Genomic DNA, 21,171 nt, shown 5'->3' with positions numbered 1-21,171 from the left:
TAATACATTAGAACATGCAAATAAAACAATAATTCAACTCATTTCATAAATCTGAAAATTTAATAAAGTTAAATTGCAGTATTCCTTTAGTGAATGTGTGATTTATAACAAAGCATGCATCTACAGCTAACAAAATATTTCTAACATCAACATATGAAAAGCTCAGTTCTTTCTTCTTGACTTAACATCAATACAGGACTGTAGGATTCATATGGTGATTATATTTTGGATTAGCTGATTAATAAATGAATAGCAAAAAGTGCTTACTCAAACTGTATTTATTTTGCAGAATTTGAACCAGGTAAAACTTCTATGAAGGTTTTTTTTTGTCTTTTTGTTTATATTTTCTATACAGTTTTGGATTAATTATGGCTCTAAATATATTGTTTGTTAGGTAGCTGGCCTTTCTTTGAGTCATTGTACTTCAGTTAAAGATTATTCGATTTCTAAATTAGTTGACGATAATTTCAATAATCAATTCATCACGACTGATGCGATTAATTGTTTCACACATCTGTAAATACTTTTTCAAAGCATTGTGTAGGTTATATGTGAAAACATTTGGCAGCAGTTATTTGTCTCTAAACCTGAACCTGAAGTAACAATTAACACTGACTAGTGTTTAATAAAAGGGACATTTTAAATGAGTCTTCTCTGTATTTGCTGTTAAGACTTGTCAACTAAGTTAAAATCGAATTTAGCATTGCAACCAGCTAGACTTTGTTTCATCTAAGGACGTTGAAAACATCTGGCTTTAGGGCTCTGCTTTTATATCATTCCTTTGTGAATGGACTTATGAAGTGGTTCTTTTGCTGGAGAAATGATTCATTTGGGCATTAGCAGTCTTTGTTTATGGGGTTTCAACCTAAAGAAACTGATGACAGTTATGAGTTTTCTGAACTTCCGGGTCAAGTCCTGTTCCTCAATGCTTCACAGGATCATCTAAAGTTTTATTCAGCACCGATTTGTCAGCTCTTCTGTTTGCTCTTCTGACAGTTAAGGAAACCATATTCTGATCCAATGTTTTCAGTTGATCAACATTTGCTTCTCCACTAAAAAACAGATGTAAGGATTTTGTGTTGCTGGTTTCCACATGGTACCACATTCCTAAACTTTTTGTCTGTGGTTGGTTTTTATCTAATTTGTCCTCCTACTTCAGTGTGACTGGCTTTATTCCTGCCAGACTTTCCCCTACGGCTGTTGTTGAAGAATGCAGGCACGTTTTTGGGTCGCATTATGTTTCAACTGAATTGTTGCCAGTTTTTCAAAACTTCAAACTGTGTTGTTAAAGCTTTCCTGGTGGACTGTGGATGATGTGCCCAAGAAATGTGGTTTTTGGAAAAAAAATATGCACCAGAATGAAGCCATAGTAAGTCAGATTGCTGCATGTGAAATGTGTCATCCACACAGAGACACAAAGAAAGTCACTTGAAATGCACAGTTTCCAGAAGGGAGTCAGAGTGTGAGTCAGAGATCAGACTGCAGGCTAAGATGAGGTCAAAGTGAGGCAAAGGAGAGAAACGGGAAGACAGAGAAACTCAAGGAGAGGTTGTAGGCAAGAGAAAGATGCAAGACAACTGATGAAGATTGTGGAGTGAGGAAGATGATAGAGAATGGATGGGAACTGTTGGAGGGAATGTGGATGAAGAGGCAGCAGGCAAGTGAGGCAAATCACAAACCAGTGGAAAATAACAAGATGCAAACTTGACTGGTGGGCAGTTCTACCCTGATCTGGAAAGTCATCCCAGACGTGTGTGTTTGCTGTTTGACACAAACACACACACACACACACACAGTCATTCAGCATTCTGACAAAAGAACCACTGTATGGTGGGACAGTCACTACAGATTCAGATCTCTGGGTTGGAGCTCTCCCCTGTGAAGTCTTTCTGAGTGTACACACACATACACACAAACACAACTTAATCGGATACATTGTGATGAATGGATTACTGAAATAATAGTCAACTAATTTAGTAATTTGATGAAAGAAAGTCAGAGCAGTAATTAAGACAAAATGGTACAGAAAATAAACATTTTGCATATAATAATAATAATAACAATAAATTGTCTGTAGATTTGTTCTACTCAGACTCCTCAAGTGGCAGTTTTGCTTCACTTGGTTCATATTCTGTTAAATAAATAAAAATCTCATACTAAGCATCTTTTGCTATTCAATTATTAACTGCTTAATCCAGAAAATAATCAGCAGATCAGCTCTACTCTGTATTGATAATAAGTCGAGCAGAAAGGGCTTTTCACATGTTGATGTTAGAAATACTTTTTAGCTGCTGATGCATCTTTTGCTTCAGATGATCAAATGTTCACTTGAGGAATGTTGTTACTGCATTTGAGATAATAAAATGTTTATTTTCCTTTTTAAACAAGGAATCAAATTGCTTGCATTTTGTAATGTATTTTTAATATTGTGTAAAACAAGCTTAAGTAGTTAAATTAATTGATCATTTGATTAATCAATACATCATCAGAATAATCAATAGAGTATTCAATTACTAACCTAATCATCAGTTGCAGCCCCAGTTTGTGTTTCTACCACATTAGAACTTATATTTATTTTAGAAACTGAAGTTGTGCTTAACCTATGCTAACCATTACCTGTGTTCTTAACCCTGACCTCAAAATTTAATTTGCACCATGTCTATAATCTAACTCTAAAATAGGCGGTTCATTTCACTAAGTCTGGGCTTTGGGCACCATGAGGCCCCATGCGGCCCCATGAGGTCCCTCTGTCTCCAGAATATGCCAGAAAAAGTCCAAAATAGGTAACATACATGAGTACACACACACACCTGCCCGCACACGCCTACATACACACTATTACTGAGTCTTCCTCTGAGTTTGACCTGTGCTACCCCCTGCTGGTAAGCAAACGTTACAGCACGTTTCCAGAGTAGGGTGCAATGTGAAAATGGTAGTCTATAGTGTGCTGCATATGTGAAATCAAACTATAGAGATACAACACTGACTTATTTTTGTGGTAAAAAAGTTTTTTGTTCTACTGTCTATATCTGTGAATTGAAATTCCCCAAAGTTCAGCTGTTCTGAACAGTCAACCTAACTGGAGGAAGATGATTGCTGCAACAAAATCCAGACCCATTTTTCCCAACAAGTTGACTCATTTAGCACTAATTTCAAGAAAATCTGTTCACTTAGCAGCAGTTAAGAGTTGTTGAGATTCTTGTTCTGTTTTTTGTTTTTTGTGTGTGTGTGTGTGTGTGTGTGTGTGTGTGTGTGTGTGTGTGTGTGTGTGTGTGTGTGTGTGTGTTTTCTATGCATCCAAAGTGTGAAAAGAGCAGGCAAGGGGACATGCATCAGTTTCCTTGGGAAACAAAAGTTATCAGAATGACTTGATAAAAACTGTAACATCAGAATGTACCATGTGTCCGGACTGCCAAAACAATGTTTCTCTTAAGTTTGTCCTGTAAATGTCACACCTGGACTGGAAGAACGGTGTTCCATCAGCAGCTCAAAGATCATCACCGAATGTTTAGTTCTAATCTCTTCCCTCTCTCTGTGTCTTTGTGCAGCTGAACTGGAGTTTGTTCAGATTGTCATCATCATTGTGGTGATGACAGTGATGGTGGTGGTGATCATCTGCCTGCTCAACCACTACAAGCTCTCCACCTGGTCCTTCATAACACGGCAGAGCCAGGCCCGCAGGCACGACCACGCCCTGCAGCAGGTCAGGACCTCTGCTTCTCACTCTACAGCTAACCTGCTGGTCTTTACTGTCACCATTCAATTCACATCAGTCCAGTTTATTTAAAAAGCACTGATTCATAACATACATCTTCTCAAGACACTTTACAAGATAACAATCCTGTTTATATACTGATGTACAGAATAGAATACTCTTAAGGTCTTTTAAATCACATCTTTGAGAAGAATCCACACTTCGCTCATTGTAAGCGGCTGTCTGCCGCGGTCAAGCGGGAGTTTGAGAAAGCGGAGTGGACAGAAGCACTTCTCCTGGATGTAAAAGAAAAAGAGAAGGGTCAATGACGGCAGTAGCTGCTCTGATGGCATCCACTTTAGCTGCAGCAATATCGCCTTCATTCATTCTGGAACTTTAGAAGTTTTTCTTCTGTGCTTGTTTTGTAGTGTTGCTTCTTGTTGGAAAATAGAAAAATAAAAGTAAAGACATTTTTGAGGTTGAAAACTATCCAAAGACAAAGGACCTGCAATCCAATCACTATGTAGATGATGCGGCTTGGTGATTCTCACAAGATCGGCTATTCTAATGACATACATATAGAAGAAAAGCTACGTTAATATCTGAAAGATTGACACAGTAAACTTTTTATGGTGTAATAAATTCTTTTCGGTGTACTAAGTAATTTATTAGTTTCTTCTGGTAGACTACGGCACCAGCTCACTTAATTAAACAAATGCATTTGTCTAAAATCCATATAAATAGCCGTCTGTTATGTTTTGTTGCACTTCAGCGTGTCTCCTCCAATGTGTGTTTTAGGTGTAATTTGACATAAAGTGTCGCACCATTTCCATTGATATTGAGTCTGCCTCAAGGCCAAAAACATGGAGCATTTTCCATAGGAAAACTGAATGATCTTCCTCCCATTCTACTTTTAGAAGCTCTAGGAACCAGCAGGAAATCTGCCTTGTGAGAGAAAATAGCTCTGTTGGAAGAATTATGTTTTATTATTAATGGTTTTATATTCATGTAGAGTTTTATATTCTATTCCGGACTGAAATCTCACTCTTTGTTTTGGATAAGGTGGACTCTCTGATGTTAAAAATTTTTAAATTTTAGCCTTAAAGAAGCAAATGCATTGACTAGTTTTTGTAAATAATTTTTGGATAGGATATTTGTAATTTTGGCAGTATTGTGAAGGTGAAATAAGGAAATCCTGGAAACCTGATTTAAATGACTAGTCCCAGTCAAGATGACACCAAAGTCATTTAGATTATGGAGGACAATTCAATGCCAACCAGAGTGAGCAAAGAAAAAAACCTCCTGTCTTGTCACAATTCAAAAGCAAAAAAAATAAGTAATCCAATTTATGATTTCAAATCCAATTTGTGAGGTTGGATTCAACCTCACAAACTGGGTACACTAAGATTTATCCAGGAACATAAATGAATATGATAACAGTGGAAATATATCCTATCTGATCATTTCAGCAAGGCCTTCAGGGCTAAAATTCATTACAGTACACTAAGAACATGTAAGAAAAACATAGATGGCTTGTTTGGAAGTGTTACCAGGAAATAAAACTTTTCATTGGTATTACACTCAAGTAAATAATGCCTTTAACAATTTATTTTAGACACAATAAATCACAGTGCAGATGTTTGACAATAATTCACAACAGTGGGAAAAAAAAAAAAACTAGACATAACAGAGCACAAACTACTCTAAATACTGCAGCACAGTGAAGATTGACTCACTCTGGATCATCAATGATCCCAAACCCAGAACCCAGTCTAAGATAAAATGCCTGAAGATACAAAGAATCAAGGTGTTGCAGTGGCCTATTTAAAGTCCAAAATGTTCTTTTGGGGCTTGGTGCAAAACGAACAAAAATATTAGATCATTTATAAAAGACACTTTCTAAAGGACCACTAAAACAAAACGTTTCTCTACAATCCTCCAATCATATAGAGGAATGTAACTTTGGACGGAATTAGCTAAAGTGAATGTGTAACAGCATTATGACATTCACTTGAGGTCACATTTATTTCATTCCAATGCTGAATTTGTTAAACGATTCCTCATTCTGAGGACTATTTCTCCCTAGCTGCTGTAGGTTTGGCAGAGCAGAGTCTAGTCTGTCTAGTTATGCTGCCGTCGCTTTGATCCGAACTGATGGTGACTGAGGCCCTTTTTGTCTGACTGTCTGCTCATCTGTTCTCACTGAGTGTTCCTGTGCAGTCATTGTGTTAGTACATTTCTGTATTTGTGAAACAGGACAAACATAGCCTTACCAGTATGTTCCCAGTAAAGTACAGTGCAGCCACTTAGAGCTTTTGTCCCAGTTTTACACTGGTAGCAGCTTTGCTGCAGTCTGTTAAGTGAATTTGCTGAATTGGTTTCCATGGAACCGGTCTCTATATTGTTTTTTAACAACACAGCTGTAAAATATTTGCTGCCAAACATTCTCCAATTCAAACTGGCTCAGCTGAATCAACTGGGCTGCAGCATTCTCCTTACTTTGGGTTGTGACGTGGAGATGCTAGCTCTGTCTCAAACTTGCAGAGCATTTTCAAAATGGGGATGTGTAAAGGAAAAAAAAGAAACCAGAAGTTTAATACATCTTTTTTTTCTGACTGTCTGAAGTTAAACCAGATTAAATTTCTTGTATTTAAAGTTTGTCACAATTACCTGAATTATTTCTATTTCTAGATCTATTAACTAATGTCTTTAACATCAAACGTTAACTGATGATTATGATCTCCTTAAGCAGTGGAGGAAAGCCAGGATGATGATGATACTGCTTTGGGATCCTGTGACATTACTGGATAAATCTTTAGCAAATAGAAGTAATTTAGTTAGTGACGTGAAACAAGAGCAGTTTGGTCTGATTTGCAGTGAGAAAAGAGGTTTCTTTCTCATTCTGGCCATATAAACTTCTGATTTCAACTGTAAGTCAAATACAGGCACTTTTACAAGCAGTGCGAAACAAGCTCCAGTACAAAACATGCTGGAAACTGACCAGGTACTCCAAACCAGCATCTGGAAATGGTTTTCCTAATTCTACACCTGAGCTAATGCTGTTAGCTTCTTGTCTTTTCCATGTAGTCTGTGTGTTAACCATGCTAACCAATCAAATTAGTTGTACTTCAGAGACAGTTACAAAGCAAAAACGCCACAAATAAAAGCTCCTATAAAGAAATCAAAAACACCTGTTTGGCACTTCTCGTGTAATTTCTGGTTGCTATGGAAACACTTGGAAATATAATGTTTACCCACCCAGGACTGATATGAACATAAAAACCATGGGCAGAAGTCAAAGTCAGGTCAAAGTTTATGTTATAGAGCACACTTACAACTACATAAGTTGACCAAAGTGCTGCATAAGTAATAAATCATCAGTAGTATACAATCTGCATGGTACTTGCTCAGAAAATCTAACAGCTTTCATCAGCTAAACATTCAAGCTCCTGATCTGTGAGGCAGCAGCTTGACCTGCGTTGTTTTCCTGTCTTTAGGATGGCTGTCTGTGGCCTTCAGACAGCGGATCCCGACAAGGTGCCTCAGAGGTAAGACCACCACTCTGGTCCTCATGTTAGACACAGTGCACAGCATGAGCATGACTCAAATGCTACATTCAAAAATAGAATATTTCATACAATATGTATTTCAAAAACAAGAAGTTGTCCTGAAATAATTTTAACATGTTTCTTGTCTTAACGTTTTGAGGAAAACTCATTTCAGCTCTGTAATTGCCAGGTTAGCTTTGGGAATGCATGGAAGGTATAATTATTGTCATCATTATTATTTTTTTTTATCTTGCAAGAATGTCAGAATAAAACGAAAGTTGTAATACGTGTATATATGCAGATTTTTTTTTCTTTTTTTTTTTTTTCTTTTTTCCAAAATCCAAAGCACAACATACAAAGTAAGGAGCAAAAAGACAACAAGCAAACAGATCACCTCTACTTGGAAGATCAATAATCTTCAGACACTTTATTGTTCCATATGGATTATGTTCCATATTGATACACAATTATGTATCAATCGCCCCACATACATACTACATACACAGTCCCCGTCGCCTATGGGGGTGCTGCTCCACGAACCACTGAAGAAAACAGAAACATCTGAAGAAGACACTGAGAGCTACTTTGTTCTTCACAAAGGGTAAACAAAAATGGAGTGGTATCAGATTTCTCTTGTCTTTGGCAAAAGACCAAAATACATTTCTCCCTCTACTGTTAGACTTGTACGTTTATTTTGGTGTTAATATTAATGACAACCGAGTTTTGGTCTTCGTTCATCCAGTCAGGATCGTTCAGGTAAGCATTTGGATTGACCAAAAAACAGATTTTATCTCCCACTCCTAGTTGGTTGTGCTTTACAATAAAACTGCTGTGAAACAGCCAAACACCAACAGGTCTGATCAAATGGTTCCTATTAAATGCTTTAATCTCACTACCAGGGAATCTGTTTGCAACTTCAATGCATGCAGCAGATGAATTAAGAAATGTGCTTCAGATGTACTCCAATGGAACCTGTAAATGTCGTGCATTACTACAAGGCTGAGTGTTTTTATTTATGCCTTGAACTTAATTGCTTCAAAACACATTCAACGATCATCACCGAAGTGCTGATGTTCATTCTCAACATTCTCAGAGCTCTGACTCCCTGTTTAATTCTGGAACTGTGTCAGCCACCACATCTAAGAGTAATGTCTCTCAGCTGATTAACGGCAGATGAATGGCTCAGTTTGACTGATGTACACAAATAGGGCTGAAACGATTCCATGAGTGATTCGAGTACCTCGATTATTAAAATTCCTGGAGGGAAATTGATCTGCCTCGAAGCTTCGTTAAATTATGTTTTATTATTTAGCGCACCGTGTTCCAGCCGGGTTATCACTTGCGTTGCCCAGCGCTCTCACTTCAAGGGGTTCAATTTATTTTCCTTGGTGCTTATTGGCTGAAACCCCAAGAGCGAATTAAGGAAGACTGTAGATGTTGGCTTCTGCTGTAAGATTAAGATGATTTCCAATGTACGCATTGAAGCATATTCAGGAATGTTTGGTGTGTGAACTATTAAAACATGAAATTATGAGCATTTTTAGAGGGACTCTCAAGTATTAATGGTTTTAGTCATTTTGCAGGTGGCTGTGGTCCCCAACCCCCGCAAATACCAGGTGGCCAATGTAGTATACTTAAAAGCAAATCTGAAACCGCTCCAGTAGGCCTGTTATCTAATCAGAATGCTTTTGTTCAGCAAATCTTCTCAGTATCTGCTCTCAGCTCTTTATTTTGTTTCCTTGCCGACTTCTTTTTTTGGCACACGGCCTTCTGTAAATGTTCAACGCTCACAGGAATACAGTTGAGGTACAAGCAGCCTGACATTTGCAATTCTGGCTGCTTGTAAATATTTGATCGTCCAGGAATGGAGCTCATATGTCGCACTGGGCAAGTCTGGCACCATACATCAGACATGGTCAAAGCTGGCATGTTCTCAAAGAATCATGGGTACAGATATGTAAACTAATGCCAGCATACTTGCCATGACCGGTAGCGAGGTTAGCTTAATGATTGTTTGCTTGGTGAAACAGTTTGAGTCCAGGTGAAGAGAGAGAGTTGGAGAGGTAAAGAGAGAAACGTGTGATGCATAGTGTCATTGGAGTGATGAGTTAAAATGGTCCTAATGTGCTTCCACATACACGTCAGATCTAAAGTTGCAGCTCTCCCTCAGTGAGAACCTTAAGAGATGAAACACAAAAAAAAAGCGAAATGGGAAGTGGGGTTTAACAGAAACCAGCGGCCGAAGAGGAAGAGAGTGACGGTAGGTGGAAACAGTGTTGGTGCTGAAGCAGCTGGAGAGGAAAAGGCCATGCAGAGACAAACACAGAGGGAGACACAGCCAGTGAGTGTGGGTGGCTGAAAGATGCAGGGATGCTGTCTGAATCTGTGTGTGTGTGTGCGTGTGTTTGTGTGTGTGGCAGTTTGGGCTGAGGAGAGGGTGAGGGGGGCCAGCGGATTCTGGTGCGTCATTAATCAGCAACACCTCCCCTGACACTGTCTAGACAGCCGTCTGAGAGCTGCCCTGCTCCGCTACGCTCTGCTCCCTCCATCAGCTCTACACCTTTCTCCCCCCTCTGTCTTTCTATCTTTCCGTCTCCACTTTCTCTCTTCTGTTTTTTTTTTCCTATCTCACCCTGCTCTCTTTTTCTCCATGGCTCTTTTTATTCCCTTCTACTTTCTCTCTGTACTTATCTCAGCAGCCTTTCTTTTTAAATCCTTTCAGATTGACTCTGTCTGTGCTTCAGCCAGTCTCTCCATTTCAGCTGCCCAGATCCTCTCTCCTCTTCTCTCCCCCAGCTTCTGTTTCCACGCCTGTTGTTCTCTTCACCCAGACCGCTTTGTCAGTGGGGGTTGATGATTAGAGACACAGTCCCTAATTGAAATAAGTTCCCTCTGATAATGAGTTGCTGCAGCAGCAGGGAGTGGGACTGGATAGAGATGTTAGATATGAACACACGGATCATGACGTTCCAGTCTGAGGAGTTAATTGTAGTGAAGAACAAAAGCTGGCAGATGAATTAATGTGTTGATGGTTGTCCTGTTTGGGTGAGGGATCTCCTTCCTCTCCTGTAATCAAGCTAAAACATCTGTAACCACTAACTGGTAGTTCACTGGTCTGTGTGGAGGTACATCATGATGATCTGCCATCATTTGCATCAAAGCCATTGATCCTTCATCTGTATAGAAGCAGTTAACAAACATAATAAGAAAAAAAAAACATCTTGAGAGGCTGAGCTGTAAAATAGCACCATTATCTCAGTCGGTAATATATTTGCCAATGTTTGTTGTTTTTGTTGCTAAAAGTGTTTTAGGACTTTAAAGACGTTCTATAATTGCCAAAGAACTAAATGATACTTTTTAAATAAAACCCTGTTGAGACAGACCTAATGGATTTATTACCTTGGATGTTATTAACACGATGACTAGAGTTCTCATTGTCTGGACTAGGTTTGCAATGAATCCAAAGTAAGTATTTGCCATTTTTTTGTGAAGTAGTTGTGCTTTTTTTTTAAATCACAGATTTTCACTGGAGGGCAGGAACTCTGGCGTGTGATGTCAGCTTGCAATGTGTCTAAACAAAGAAAGTTCCTTTGGCCATTTATAAATTCTTGTTTTAGAGGTTCTGAATGAGTAAAACTCAGACATTTGAGAACATTTCTTTGTATGTTTTTTTTTGTTTGTTTGTTTTTAAGTTATCAGTGTTCCTCCTCCTCTTAATGCTGGGTTTTCCCTGTGTGTTTCTCTCTCATCCAGGTATTATACGCTCCCCAGGCCAGGGATCGCTTCACTGCTCCCTCCTTCATGCAGCGCGACCGCTTCAGCCGCTTCCAGCCCACCTACCCCTACATGCAGCACCAGATCGACCTGCCGCCCACCATATCGTTGTCAGACGGCGAGGAGCCCCCGCCGTACCAGGGGCCCTGCACGCTTCAGCTCCGCGACCCCGAGCAGCAGATGGAGCTGAACCGGGAGTCGGTGAGGGCGCCGCCCAACCGGACCATCTACGACAGTGACTTGATCGACATAGGGAATGGCGGGGGCCTGGTGGGAGCCGGGGGGGGCCTGGGAGGAGGGGGCCCGAGGCCGCCCAGCAGTAACTCTGGCATCAGCGTGGCCAACTCCTGCAGCCACGGGCGCATGGAGGGGCCCCCGCCGGCATACAGTGAGGTGATGGGTCATTTCCCAGGCTCCACGTTCTTTTTACACCAGCACAGCAATAACCAGAGAATAGGGAGACCGGGGGATCCGGGGGGACAGGGGAGCAGGACGATCCAGCAGCAGGGCCAATCAGAAAGCACAATAGTACCTGCCAAGGCCAAGGATGGCCAACCAGAGGACCTGGTGTGAGGAAAGGGGGCGTGGGGCAGGCGGGGGCCAAGCCCCCCAGACTCAGCACCGTCTCCTATGTTTACGGCTGACATGGAAGTATCGGCCTCTGTATCGCTCTGTCGCTCTCATGTCCTCTCTCCACACTCCCGCACACAAACAAATCTCGACCCGAGCTACAGCAAAACAAGGAAGGAGAAACCCAGAGTTGATTTCATTTCATTTTCTATCCAGCCGGCACCGCTGGGGAATTTTTATTTCCTTCTTCTCTTGGAGAGAGAGAGAAAAACTCTAGCTAGCACAGCCTTTGTGTTTTTTTTTCATTCGGTGAAAGCTCTACGATGGGAACGGGGGAGAAAGTTCCTATTTTCTTTTGTCTTTTTGATTTGCTTTTCGGACCGGGATCTGTGCACAACGCGAGAACTGAGAACCCAGGACATACAGAGAACACAACAAAAAACAAAACTAAAGACTCACAAACCCAAATCTTAGTGCCAAGGTTCACGAGGAAGCAAAGCAAAGAGGGCAAATAACATCTTCTAACATTCACAACACAACAAAAAGAAAAGTTCCCTAAAAGTTGCACTATCTCTTTTGTCGTAAGAGAGGAGGGACATGATGTCATGTGAGGCTGACGTTTGTGTTTTTTCATTTAATTTTTGTTTCAGGGTTACTCTTTGCTTTTTGTTGTTGTTGTTGTTGTTGTTTTTTTAAATCAAGGGTTTCTTTTCATGGATGGACTGAACGACTGACTGAAGTCTCGCTCCAAAGTTGTCAAAAACAGATGAAAGAATTGAACAAAAACTAACAAGTATAAGCTTATCTCCATCCTTTTATCCGAAAAGCGCAAGAAATCCTTGAGCCCAGCCTAAAAGATCTGTTCACACAACAGGCACACTGAAACTTAGTAAGAGAATAACCGTGTACTGCTTTACGTCTGCTTCCTAATCGGGGAGAGAGATCTGTCTTGTGACCAAGCAGTGATGCTTCTTAAAATCTTGACTAAAAAGATTTTAGTCAGTTCAAATCTTGAACTAACTAATGATTTAAACCAAGCTTAAAGGGGCAGTATTATGTATAATCGACTCTTTATGAGCTTTACATCATGCTGTAACTTTAATCCCTCATCAAAAACATACCTGGAGTTTTGCCTTGATTCTTTCATGCGCGTTTAAAAAAATTCTATAATCTCCATGCCAACCATCAAGCCAGGCAAATTTCCAGGGTGTAAATTCAGACCTAGCCAGCAGCAGTTAGCAAGCATCTGGTGGAACTGCATATCTGCTGAGCTCATTATTATTAAAAATTTTGTTAAAAGATTAATAAATGAGCCTTGTTGTGATGACTTCCTGAAGGGCAGGAGTTTTTAAAGACACAAAGGCCAAATTTCAAGGTGTTAAGTTAAAAAAAGTCAAATTTCTTTTAAGTCATATTTGATATGTAGAGCAGTTTTATAAGAACTGAAAGTAACACAATTACTGGATTGTGCAATAAAATGGCACTGTGTCCCTGAAAAACGCATAATCCCGCCCCTTTAAAACTGTGTTTTGACTCCCTGGGTAACATCAACGTGTGTTAGGTTTTATTTGGCGTCTTGGTCAAAGGAGGTTCTTCTCTCCAAACCTGTCCTGTTCTCCGAGTACCTGACCCTTTTCTTTGTCGACCCGCACAGTGCATTCTGCCACACGGGTCTCAGAACCCTCCCACAGGTCTGCCAACTAATAGAAGGCTCAACGCTCCGTCTTCACATCAGCGATGGCCCACACACACACACACGCACACGCACACACACACACACACAACAAAAAGATCAAGTAAAGATCGCTTAAATAAGGATTCCACTAAACAAACTGACTGTGGTTGAAGTCAAAGGGCTACCAGAGGGTCCTTTTTGATAAACTAGAAAATCTAGCCTTTTTTTCACCTCATTGTTGCCTTCGATCTCTGCTGTTACGCTTGCTCTATCTCACTTCAGCACATTTCAGTGCACCTTCTTCCCCCTCCACTCCCGCCCTGCAAAGATAAACTGCTCATCGCCCCATCCTGCCATTTGTGTGCAAAGATGATGCAGAGTCAGCCAAGCCCTTTAAAGCTGAGACTGGAGTGGAGTCGTCGTTTGGCAGCATGCTGATGCAGTCTCCTCCTTGCAGTACGAGTGTTTCGGCGTGTTTGTTGCTCAGACCCTAGGCAACACTGAAAAGCACTTAAAGCTCCTGCATGGGTATCGTATGTGTGCATGTGTGTACAAGCTGAGTGATTTCTGATCTGACTGGTTAGAGTTTTTAACATTTAAACACATGTTTGTTTGTTTTTTTGTTTGTTTGTTTGTTTGTTTTCTCCTGTTTGAATTCAGCAAAGCATTTCTTAAAAACCCAGGAATGGACGAGGGTCAGTAGCCAAAGAGACGCAACAGGTTCTAGTAACATTCACAAAGTTAGCTTCAGATTCAGTTTCAAGCTGCAGCAAGGCGTCAACACTTCTCCTGACAAATTAACTTTCTGACCATTCCAACCCGCTCAGATCTGGTGGAAATAAATTCAGGTTTGCAGCGACAGAGAAGTAATGACTCACGGGATCAAATGTCAGTTCTCAGATCACATCATATTTATCTAATTTGCTCAATCTACTATCATACAAGCTGCATTTCCATTGACCATAAAAAATGCGCGAATTACGTAAATAAATTCTCTCAATGGAAACTCACTAATTCTGGAACAAACTTGTTTTTCTATAAAAAGTTTTAGCATTAGGATGAGGTGGTTTTTTTCAGCCATATCGGAACAGATGTCTTTCGCAGAACTGTAATAGAAGCAGTTTATTCCCATCACACAAGTCACATAATCAACAGCCTGATGCTACTGGCGGAAATGACAAACAAGATGACAGGAAGTGGTGGTTGGAGGATGATGGTTTCTTTTTGGGGGTTTTTCCAGACAATATACAGCTGGCTCCTCCAGAGCTCTCACAGCATCACACAGTTCATAAAGAGTTGTGTGTCATTCCAGCGTGTTTAATCCAAAGCTCTTCTGTAAACACACCAACAACATAATTGCATGTATAAGTGGTTTGTCGCTCCACTGCCTGTATAAGAAACTGGTGTCTCCTAAGATTGGCTGATAGATTAGCGCTAACGCCATGGCTGAATTATGAACATATTTCATGTTTACAACCCTCGTTGCCATGGCTTATCACATGAATAAACTTCACATGTGATTCTAATTTCCTATTTAATGGAAATGACAGAATGTCAAATTTTAGGGTTTTTTTATATTAATGGAATATAGACAAAGATTTGCTCATGTTTGTAATGGAAACGCAGCTATTCTTGCTTCTATTGCCATGCATGTTTCTATCTAACAGTAAGGAACATTGTGGAACATCAGTGTCACATTTATACATTTTTGGTGTCACTTTTGATGCATCCCTAAGTAAAATAATGTGTGCAGATTGGGTTATATGGTGTACATTACAGCGTTTCTTCTTTTCTAGCAGATTAGGCTGCTTTTATCTTGACATCGTATTTTATTGTTTTCCATTCCTAAGTGATTCATGCTGCTGGCAAACTTAAAGTTGCTTTCATTCAACCAGGAAGTTTGATCTGAATGGAAACAGGAATGTCGAACCGTAAACCTTACTGTTTGCTTACGATTCAGAATGCCGCGACGCAGTTATCAACTTACTGTCAAAGTAAGACGACACACAACCGTACAGCCCTCTCCCCTTCGCTAGTATCTAAGAGACCAAAATGTTTTGGATAACAAATTGAGCTCAAATGTCTCAGACAAAAAGATTAAACAGAACACATCAAAGCAATGTGTATCCTGTGCTCTGAATGAAGGAAATGTTAGTGGATCTCTGCACATTTCTACTGACCAAACATTTGGCAAACTCAGCTGTTTGAATCATTAGAGGAATTTCTATTGGCATTCCCGCAATCAGATCTTCTTTGAATTTCTATTCTGGTATTATTGACCAGTTAATAATATTACTTTCAGTTGGAAGAAACATTTTCATATTAAGTGTAAATCTACCAAATTCTTAACTAATTTTGAACCTAACTGTGTATTGGTTGTCTTTGACTGCCCCCTGTTGGTGAAGCACTTCAAAACAGTGTCGCTGCAATATGAGATGCAGCTGAAGGCCATGAAGCTGAGGAGCATTTTTACCCTTATGATGGTGATAGTTATAATGTATCTACTTCCACAACTGAAAAACAAGGCAGGTAAACATATTATGATGAAGGTTTTCAAATGTTTGACAGTGGTTCTCTCTAGATCCAGACTTTTGACTACGACTATTTTTTTTTATTTTACCAACTAGAACTTTGTGCAGTCTTTAGTGAATTATAGACTAACGACTTTAGATCTCTTCTCAGGAGATCTGTTGGACGGGTCAGAGAATATAAAATATAAAGAGGCTGAATTAATTTCGACACTGTTTTACCCCCCCAACTTTGAATTGAGTTGGGTAGAGACGGAGCAGACACATTTCCAGGTGCAGTAACACCTTAACTTCCCTGGAGTTCAGCCATCAGCTGCAGCCTCTTTACACTGTAGTGCGACTTGAGCAGTACTAATACAGTGAAAGTGAATTAGAAATATCAAACTGAAACAGAAAATGTGCCTGGAAGTCCACATGTTCCTCCACATTGTGTTTTTTAACCCTCCCGTGGTCTTAGCGCGACGCTCAGGAGGACCGCAGCGGATGATACGGTCGGACAGCGGAGAAGCTGTCAGACCGTCAGCTCCCAAAACCCCACACAGAAAACATCTTGTAAAAGTGCAAAAAGCTTGTGGTGTTCAAATGGCCCCGTCTCTTAAGACCGCAGGAGGGTTAAGCTAAAGCTAGATTTTCAGTTCTAACAAAACAAAGAGGGACGTTTGACTCACTTTGGGCTAAAGCGCCTGAATCCCTTCTACTTCAGTGTGTTTGAATGTATGTATGCAGATATCCAACTTGTATCTTTCTGCTTGTGTGTGTGTGTGTGTGTGTGTGTTTGTGTGTGTGTGCTACTACATCGCTGCTGCTATTGCTGTTGCTGCTACCACTGTCTTTGCTACTGCTGCTTCTCGCATCCCTCCCTCAGCCAGCCTTCCTCTGTCTTGTCCATCCTGTCCTTCTCCACTCATCTTAAGCTTACGAGAGAAAGCTGCAGTGAACCCCACAGGTACCTGGGACTCCCGGTACTTTTGGTCTTTAGCTGCAGGGAGCTGCTTCACACTCAAATCTCTTCTATGGTTTTCTTCTTTTCCCCTTCCCGCCCTTCTTTTTTTTTTTTTTCTTTTTTTTTTTTTTTTAGCTTGTTCGTACTGCGCAGTCATAAGCTTGTAAATGGAGGATAAATAAGATAAATTTTATGTTTTCTACAAGGAGGTTTGCATGTTACTAATATATGAGTAAATATGGTGCCTAATGTTCATGTTTGAGCAGACCACGCCTCTGTCGCACTGCTTCTCGGAATCCAGGCAGGCGCCGTCTCCGGTCTGGCGGAGTACAGCTGAAGTGTTCACCGTCCTTCCAGAATCATCTATTTCTGGGCAATCAAAAGCTTTCTGAACTCTGAACTGGATCTGATCCCAAATTTCATCTGAAAAAGTCCATTCGGATATCAATCAAGCCCCCTCCCCCTCTCCTATTCTCACCTGAAAGCACCCAAAGGTATTCCGAGCAGCACTGTAACGGGACTGTGGAGCAGACATAGGAACCCACTTGCACTCAAAAAGCTCCCACCTTCGTTGTGCCTCACTTCCAACGGTGCTTTTTTCAGTAGTCTGTCTATCTTTATGTTTGTTTGTACGGTGCTGTATATAACTTGAATATATTATGCACATATCCTACCCAATGGGTAGAAACCACAAAAAAGATGTTGTGAATAATGTAATATACTGTATAGACAATATAAAAATTTTAAGAGGGCAACATTGAATTTGTAAATGCCTACAGTTAAAAATGTGCTTTGTCTTTTTTTTTTTTTTTTTTTTTCCATAAGAAAACATGTTTTTCAAAGTATGCTCAGAATATATGGTTGCAACACAAATTTACAACTTCTGATATTTTCTTAATAATAGTCTGTTATGATATGGCTGAGCTGAGCTTCAGTAGCTTGTCGATGAGTTTCCTCTGTGGCAGCGCCAGCCGTCACTCAGAACCCGGACACAAGGTGCCGGGTTCGTCCCGACCGACGAACAGATGGAATGTTCTATCAGAATGATCTTTTAGTATCACAGATGACTCTATTGGACATTAAGAATATTTAGTTATCTATTTAGTTTTAACTAAATTCAGATTTACTTGCAGCAGCTCAGAAAACGTGAACAAATGCAACTTTGCATTTTAGTGCATTTATTCAGTGGGAAAAATGCAAGTAAAGGAATAGTTAATTTTTTTTAGGTAAACTTTTTTTTAAAGTTGATTAGAGTATCAAAGAATTTATGATTAGTAATCCATAATATTCTGTTACTCTGGGGAGCAAATAATAAGTAGCACATCCTGTTGCTGTAGCATCTTAGATGTAGGAAAAAAACCTTCTGTTAGGTTTGGCAGAGGATCTGTGATGCTGTGGGCTTGTTTTTCTTCCTGAAGTCTGAGAAACCTCATTAATGTGCAAAAACATAATTTTTTTTAATATACAAGAAAATCCTTTTTCAGATTAAAAATTTGTTGAACTATTATTTAAAAATGTGTCCTTAGTCCTAGAAGGGACGGGTGAGACATTTAAGACTTTTGTAACAACCATTATGGATGGAGTTTAAGAATGGTATCTCTAAAGGCATGCATGAACGTTGTCCAGTCAACTGGTGATAAATTTACACTGACCCGTGATGGACGGCAAAAAGCTTCCTTGCTAGCTAGGAAGGGAATGTTAGCATAGAGTCATAGAACACAGTCAAGATGTCTGTGTGCGACTCAAGAAAAAGAATACATAGAACTTACAATTAAAGAGTCCTTCCAAGATGAAATGTAAGACCTGTAATTAGCTTATTTAAGGCCAACTAACTTTTTTAAAACTAATTGAAGGCATTTTAAGGCCTTCATTTTTAGATACACAAGTTTAAGACTTTTTAAGGATGCACTCTGTGGTGCAACATTTGCAGAAGAACCCCCAGTAGGTTGAGGCAGTAGAGGTTCTGTAAAAACAAATAAAAAATCTGAAATTCCCCACTGAATAAATGTTCTGAAGTTCATCATTTTAAGTGCTGCAGCTAAAGCTGGATGTATTTGAAGTTTTGATCTTTTATTTTTATTTTTTGACATCCTTGCCAGACGTGCCAACGAATGAGCCAGGCTCATCAGCCTCTGTGACGGCAGCAGTTGGGAACATGTCAGTTTGACTGGAGTTTTACTTCCTGTCAGCGGGGAGACTCGTCGTCAGGACGACGGCAAGGCGAAGCACCAGAGGAAGTTAGCTTCACGAGTTTGCACCAGCAGCAGGCAACGAGCTCCGGGTTAAACGCTATCGGTTACTTTTACTCTACTATTTAGTCGCTTATTTTCTACATAACAGCAGTCAGTATACGTGGCACAATGTATAACGGGCATCATGTTTAACCTGCAGCCAATTACTTCTAATATGTACTAAAAAGAACTCCACTGTACAATAACTGCAGAGCATGTTCATTCTTATCTATAGACGATGTACATAGCTACGCGCCATTTTTTTTCTTCTTCTTCTTCTTCTTCTTTTTTCTTCACAGCACCAAATAAGTGGCACTTGTGTTGTTTTGATTTGGGGATAACGTTGCCTCTGCTCTCCTCCTGTTTGGATGTTTTGTTTCCTGGAAGAGAAAAGACTGACGCTCTCTCTTCCCTCCTCTCAGCAGTCTGTACTCCAGTGCTGACGAGCAGCAGCTGTCCGTATCGTTCCACCTCCAGTAATAACGTCTCAACAGTTTGTCCTGGCATTTACCATAGGACTGCTTCCATTATGGGTTTTGTAACATCAGTTTGCTTTATTTACAAAAATGAATCCTTCTTGTACCCCTCCGCCCCCCCTCTGTGCTGAAATATATATATATATATATATAGATATATAGGTATATATTTATATGGTCATGCTTAGTAACCATATATCTATATATATAAATATATATATATCTATGTATGTAACACAGAGGTAAAATTGTTGTGTATTTTTGCCTCTTTTTATTTAAGCAATTGTGATGTAATAGGTTTTAGGCCTAAGGTCTGTTATTGCAATACTTTTACAGAAAAGCAGAAAAAAAAAAGTCAAAAAATGTCGCTCTAAGTGCTGTTGTAGTCAAAGATTTTATGCTTGTACTTATGCTGTAGTCAGACTGCAGCGTAACAAATAAAACTTTAAAAGTGATCCTCCTGCTGGGCCTCCTGTCTGTTCACAGAAAGAGGAGCAGAGCTTCACAACATGGCTGCCGCTCCCAGGGCCGAGACCTAATGCTTTATTTGTTGAGAAATAAATGAAGCATCAGGAGTTAGCTTACGCGCCTGGCGTTCCCGACAGGCTTCAGTGACGAGATTCAAAATTTAGTCTCGTAACATAAATGTGGTGGTTGGGTTTTGGCATCACAGCAAGAACGTTTCTCTACATTGTAAAGTCCTGATGTGAACTTTATTTTCCCCCAAAAGACGATTTGTTGTTCAGACTGCACTGAAGACACGTTAACAAAAAAGAACTCATACAAAATACAAGTCCAGTTGTTTATTTTATGGACTAATAATTGCAGAATTTCTTCCATGAAGCTAAAACTGCCGTTTGGGTAGAACACATTTACAGACAAACTTCAATGCAAAATGTGTGTAATGTCTTTTTTTAGAGTTTTGGCTTAAAAACTCCTCAGAAAACAGCGTTTTTTGAGTCTACACTTACTAGACTTAATGATTAATTAATTACTAAATTAACTGACATGGGTGGGCATTTATCACGCTAAAACCGTTTTAAACATTAATTGAAATTTATAGTGTCAACAGCAATTCAAAATTCTAAAGAGAAAAATTATTTTAAAAATAATAAATTTAGTAAAATCATTAAAATAAATTTAAAAAAATTAAGAAACGGTTCTTATCGTCACTTTCATTGTTATCGGAATAGTCCCACAAAATATCTTGATAAAACTTTCAGTCCATATCGCCCAGCCCTGGTCATGGATTAATCCGACCAAACTCTTCAGCCGTTCCTTTCAGAGCGTTTCCTGCACGGAGCTCCAATCCGAAGGGAAGCGTCGCTCCTCATTTTTCTCCCTGTTTTGTTTTCTAGAGACTCATCAGCAGCAATCTCTCTGAGCAGGCAGGAAGTGACTCACTCAGCCATGTAAAGTAAGGTTATGCATAAAACATGCGTTTCTGTATGTTTAAGCCAGAATGCTTTATTTATAGACAGGCTCCATCTGGCGACTTGTCGTAACATCCTCAGGAGTGAAACAAACCTCGTGTTCAAAGCCCTTCAACTCGCTCACAACATCTTGTCCTCTGCGTGAACCTGGAGCTGCAAAATGCTGCTGGGAACAAGATCCCTTTTTAACTCATTTTCGTCAGACTGCACACACACACGCACACACCTCAGACAGATGTGCGACATGCGAAGAAATCCTGCATACATCAGCCATCAGTAGGCAGTCTCTGAGTCGGAGC

At 39.9% G+C, this 21,171-nt stretch overlaps 1 protein-coding gene across 3 annotated transcripts in view; it reads left to right on the top strand.

The window, feature by feature from the left end:
- The window catches only part of LOC122831816 (low-density lipoprotein receptor class A domain-containing protein 4-like), a 216,197-nt gene extending 196,303 nt beyond the window's left edge, over positions 1–19,894 (top strand). For all 3 annotated transcript variants that reach the window (XM_044118308.1, XM_044118309.1, XM_044118310.1), the window contains 3 exons: positions 3,549–3,703; positions 7,192–7,242; positions 10,996–19,894. In XM_044118308.1, the coding sequence (XP_043974243.1) occupies positions 3,549–3,703; positions 7,192–7,242; positions 10,996–11,589 (800 nt within the window). In that variant the 3' untranslated portion in view covers positions 11,590–19,894. The remainder of the gene's footprint in view (positions 1–3,548; positions 3,704–7,191; positions 7,243–10,995) is intronic.
- The last annotated feature ends 1,277 nt before the right edge of the window (positions 19,895–21,171 follow it).

The sequence above is a fragment of the Gambusia affinis genome, linkage group LG05, assembly GCF_019740435.1.
Source record: "Gambusia affinis linkage group LG05, SWU_Gaff_1.0, whole genome shotgun sequence".
NCBI lineage: Eukaryota > Metazoa > Chordata > Actinopteri > Cyprinodontiformes > Poeciliidae > Gambusia > Gambusia affinis.
The sequence above is the reverse complement of the archived record's forward strand: the minus strand, read 5'-3'. Positions and strand labels throughout refer to the sequence as shown.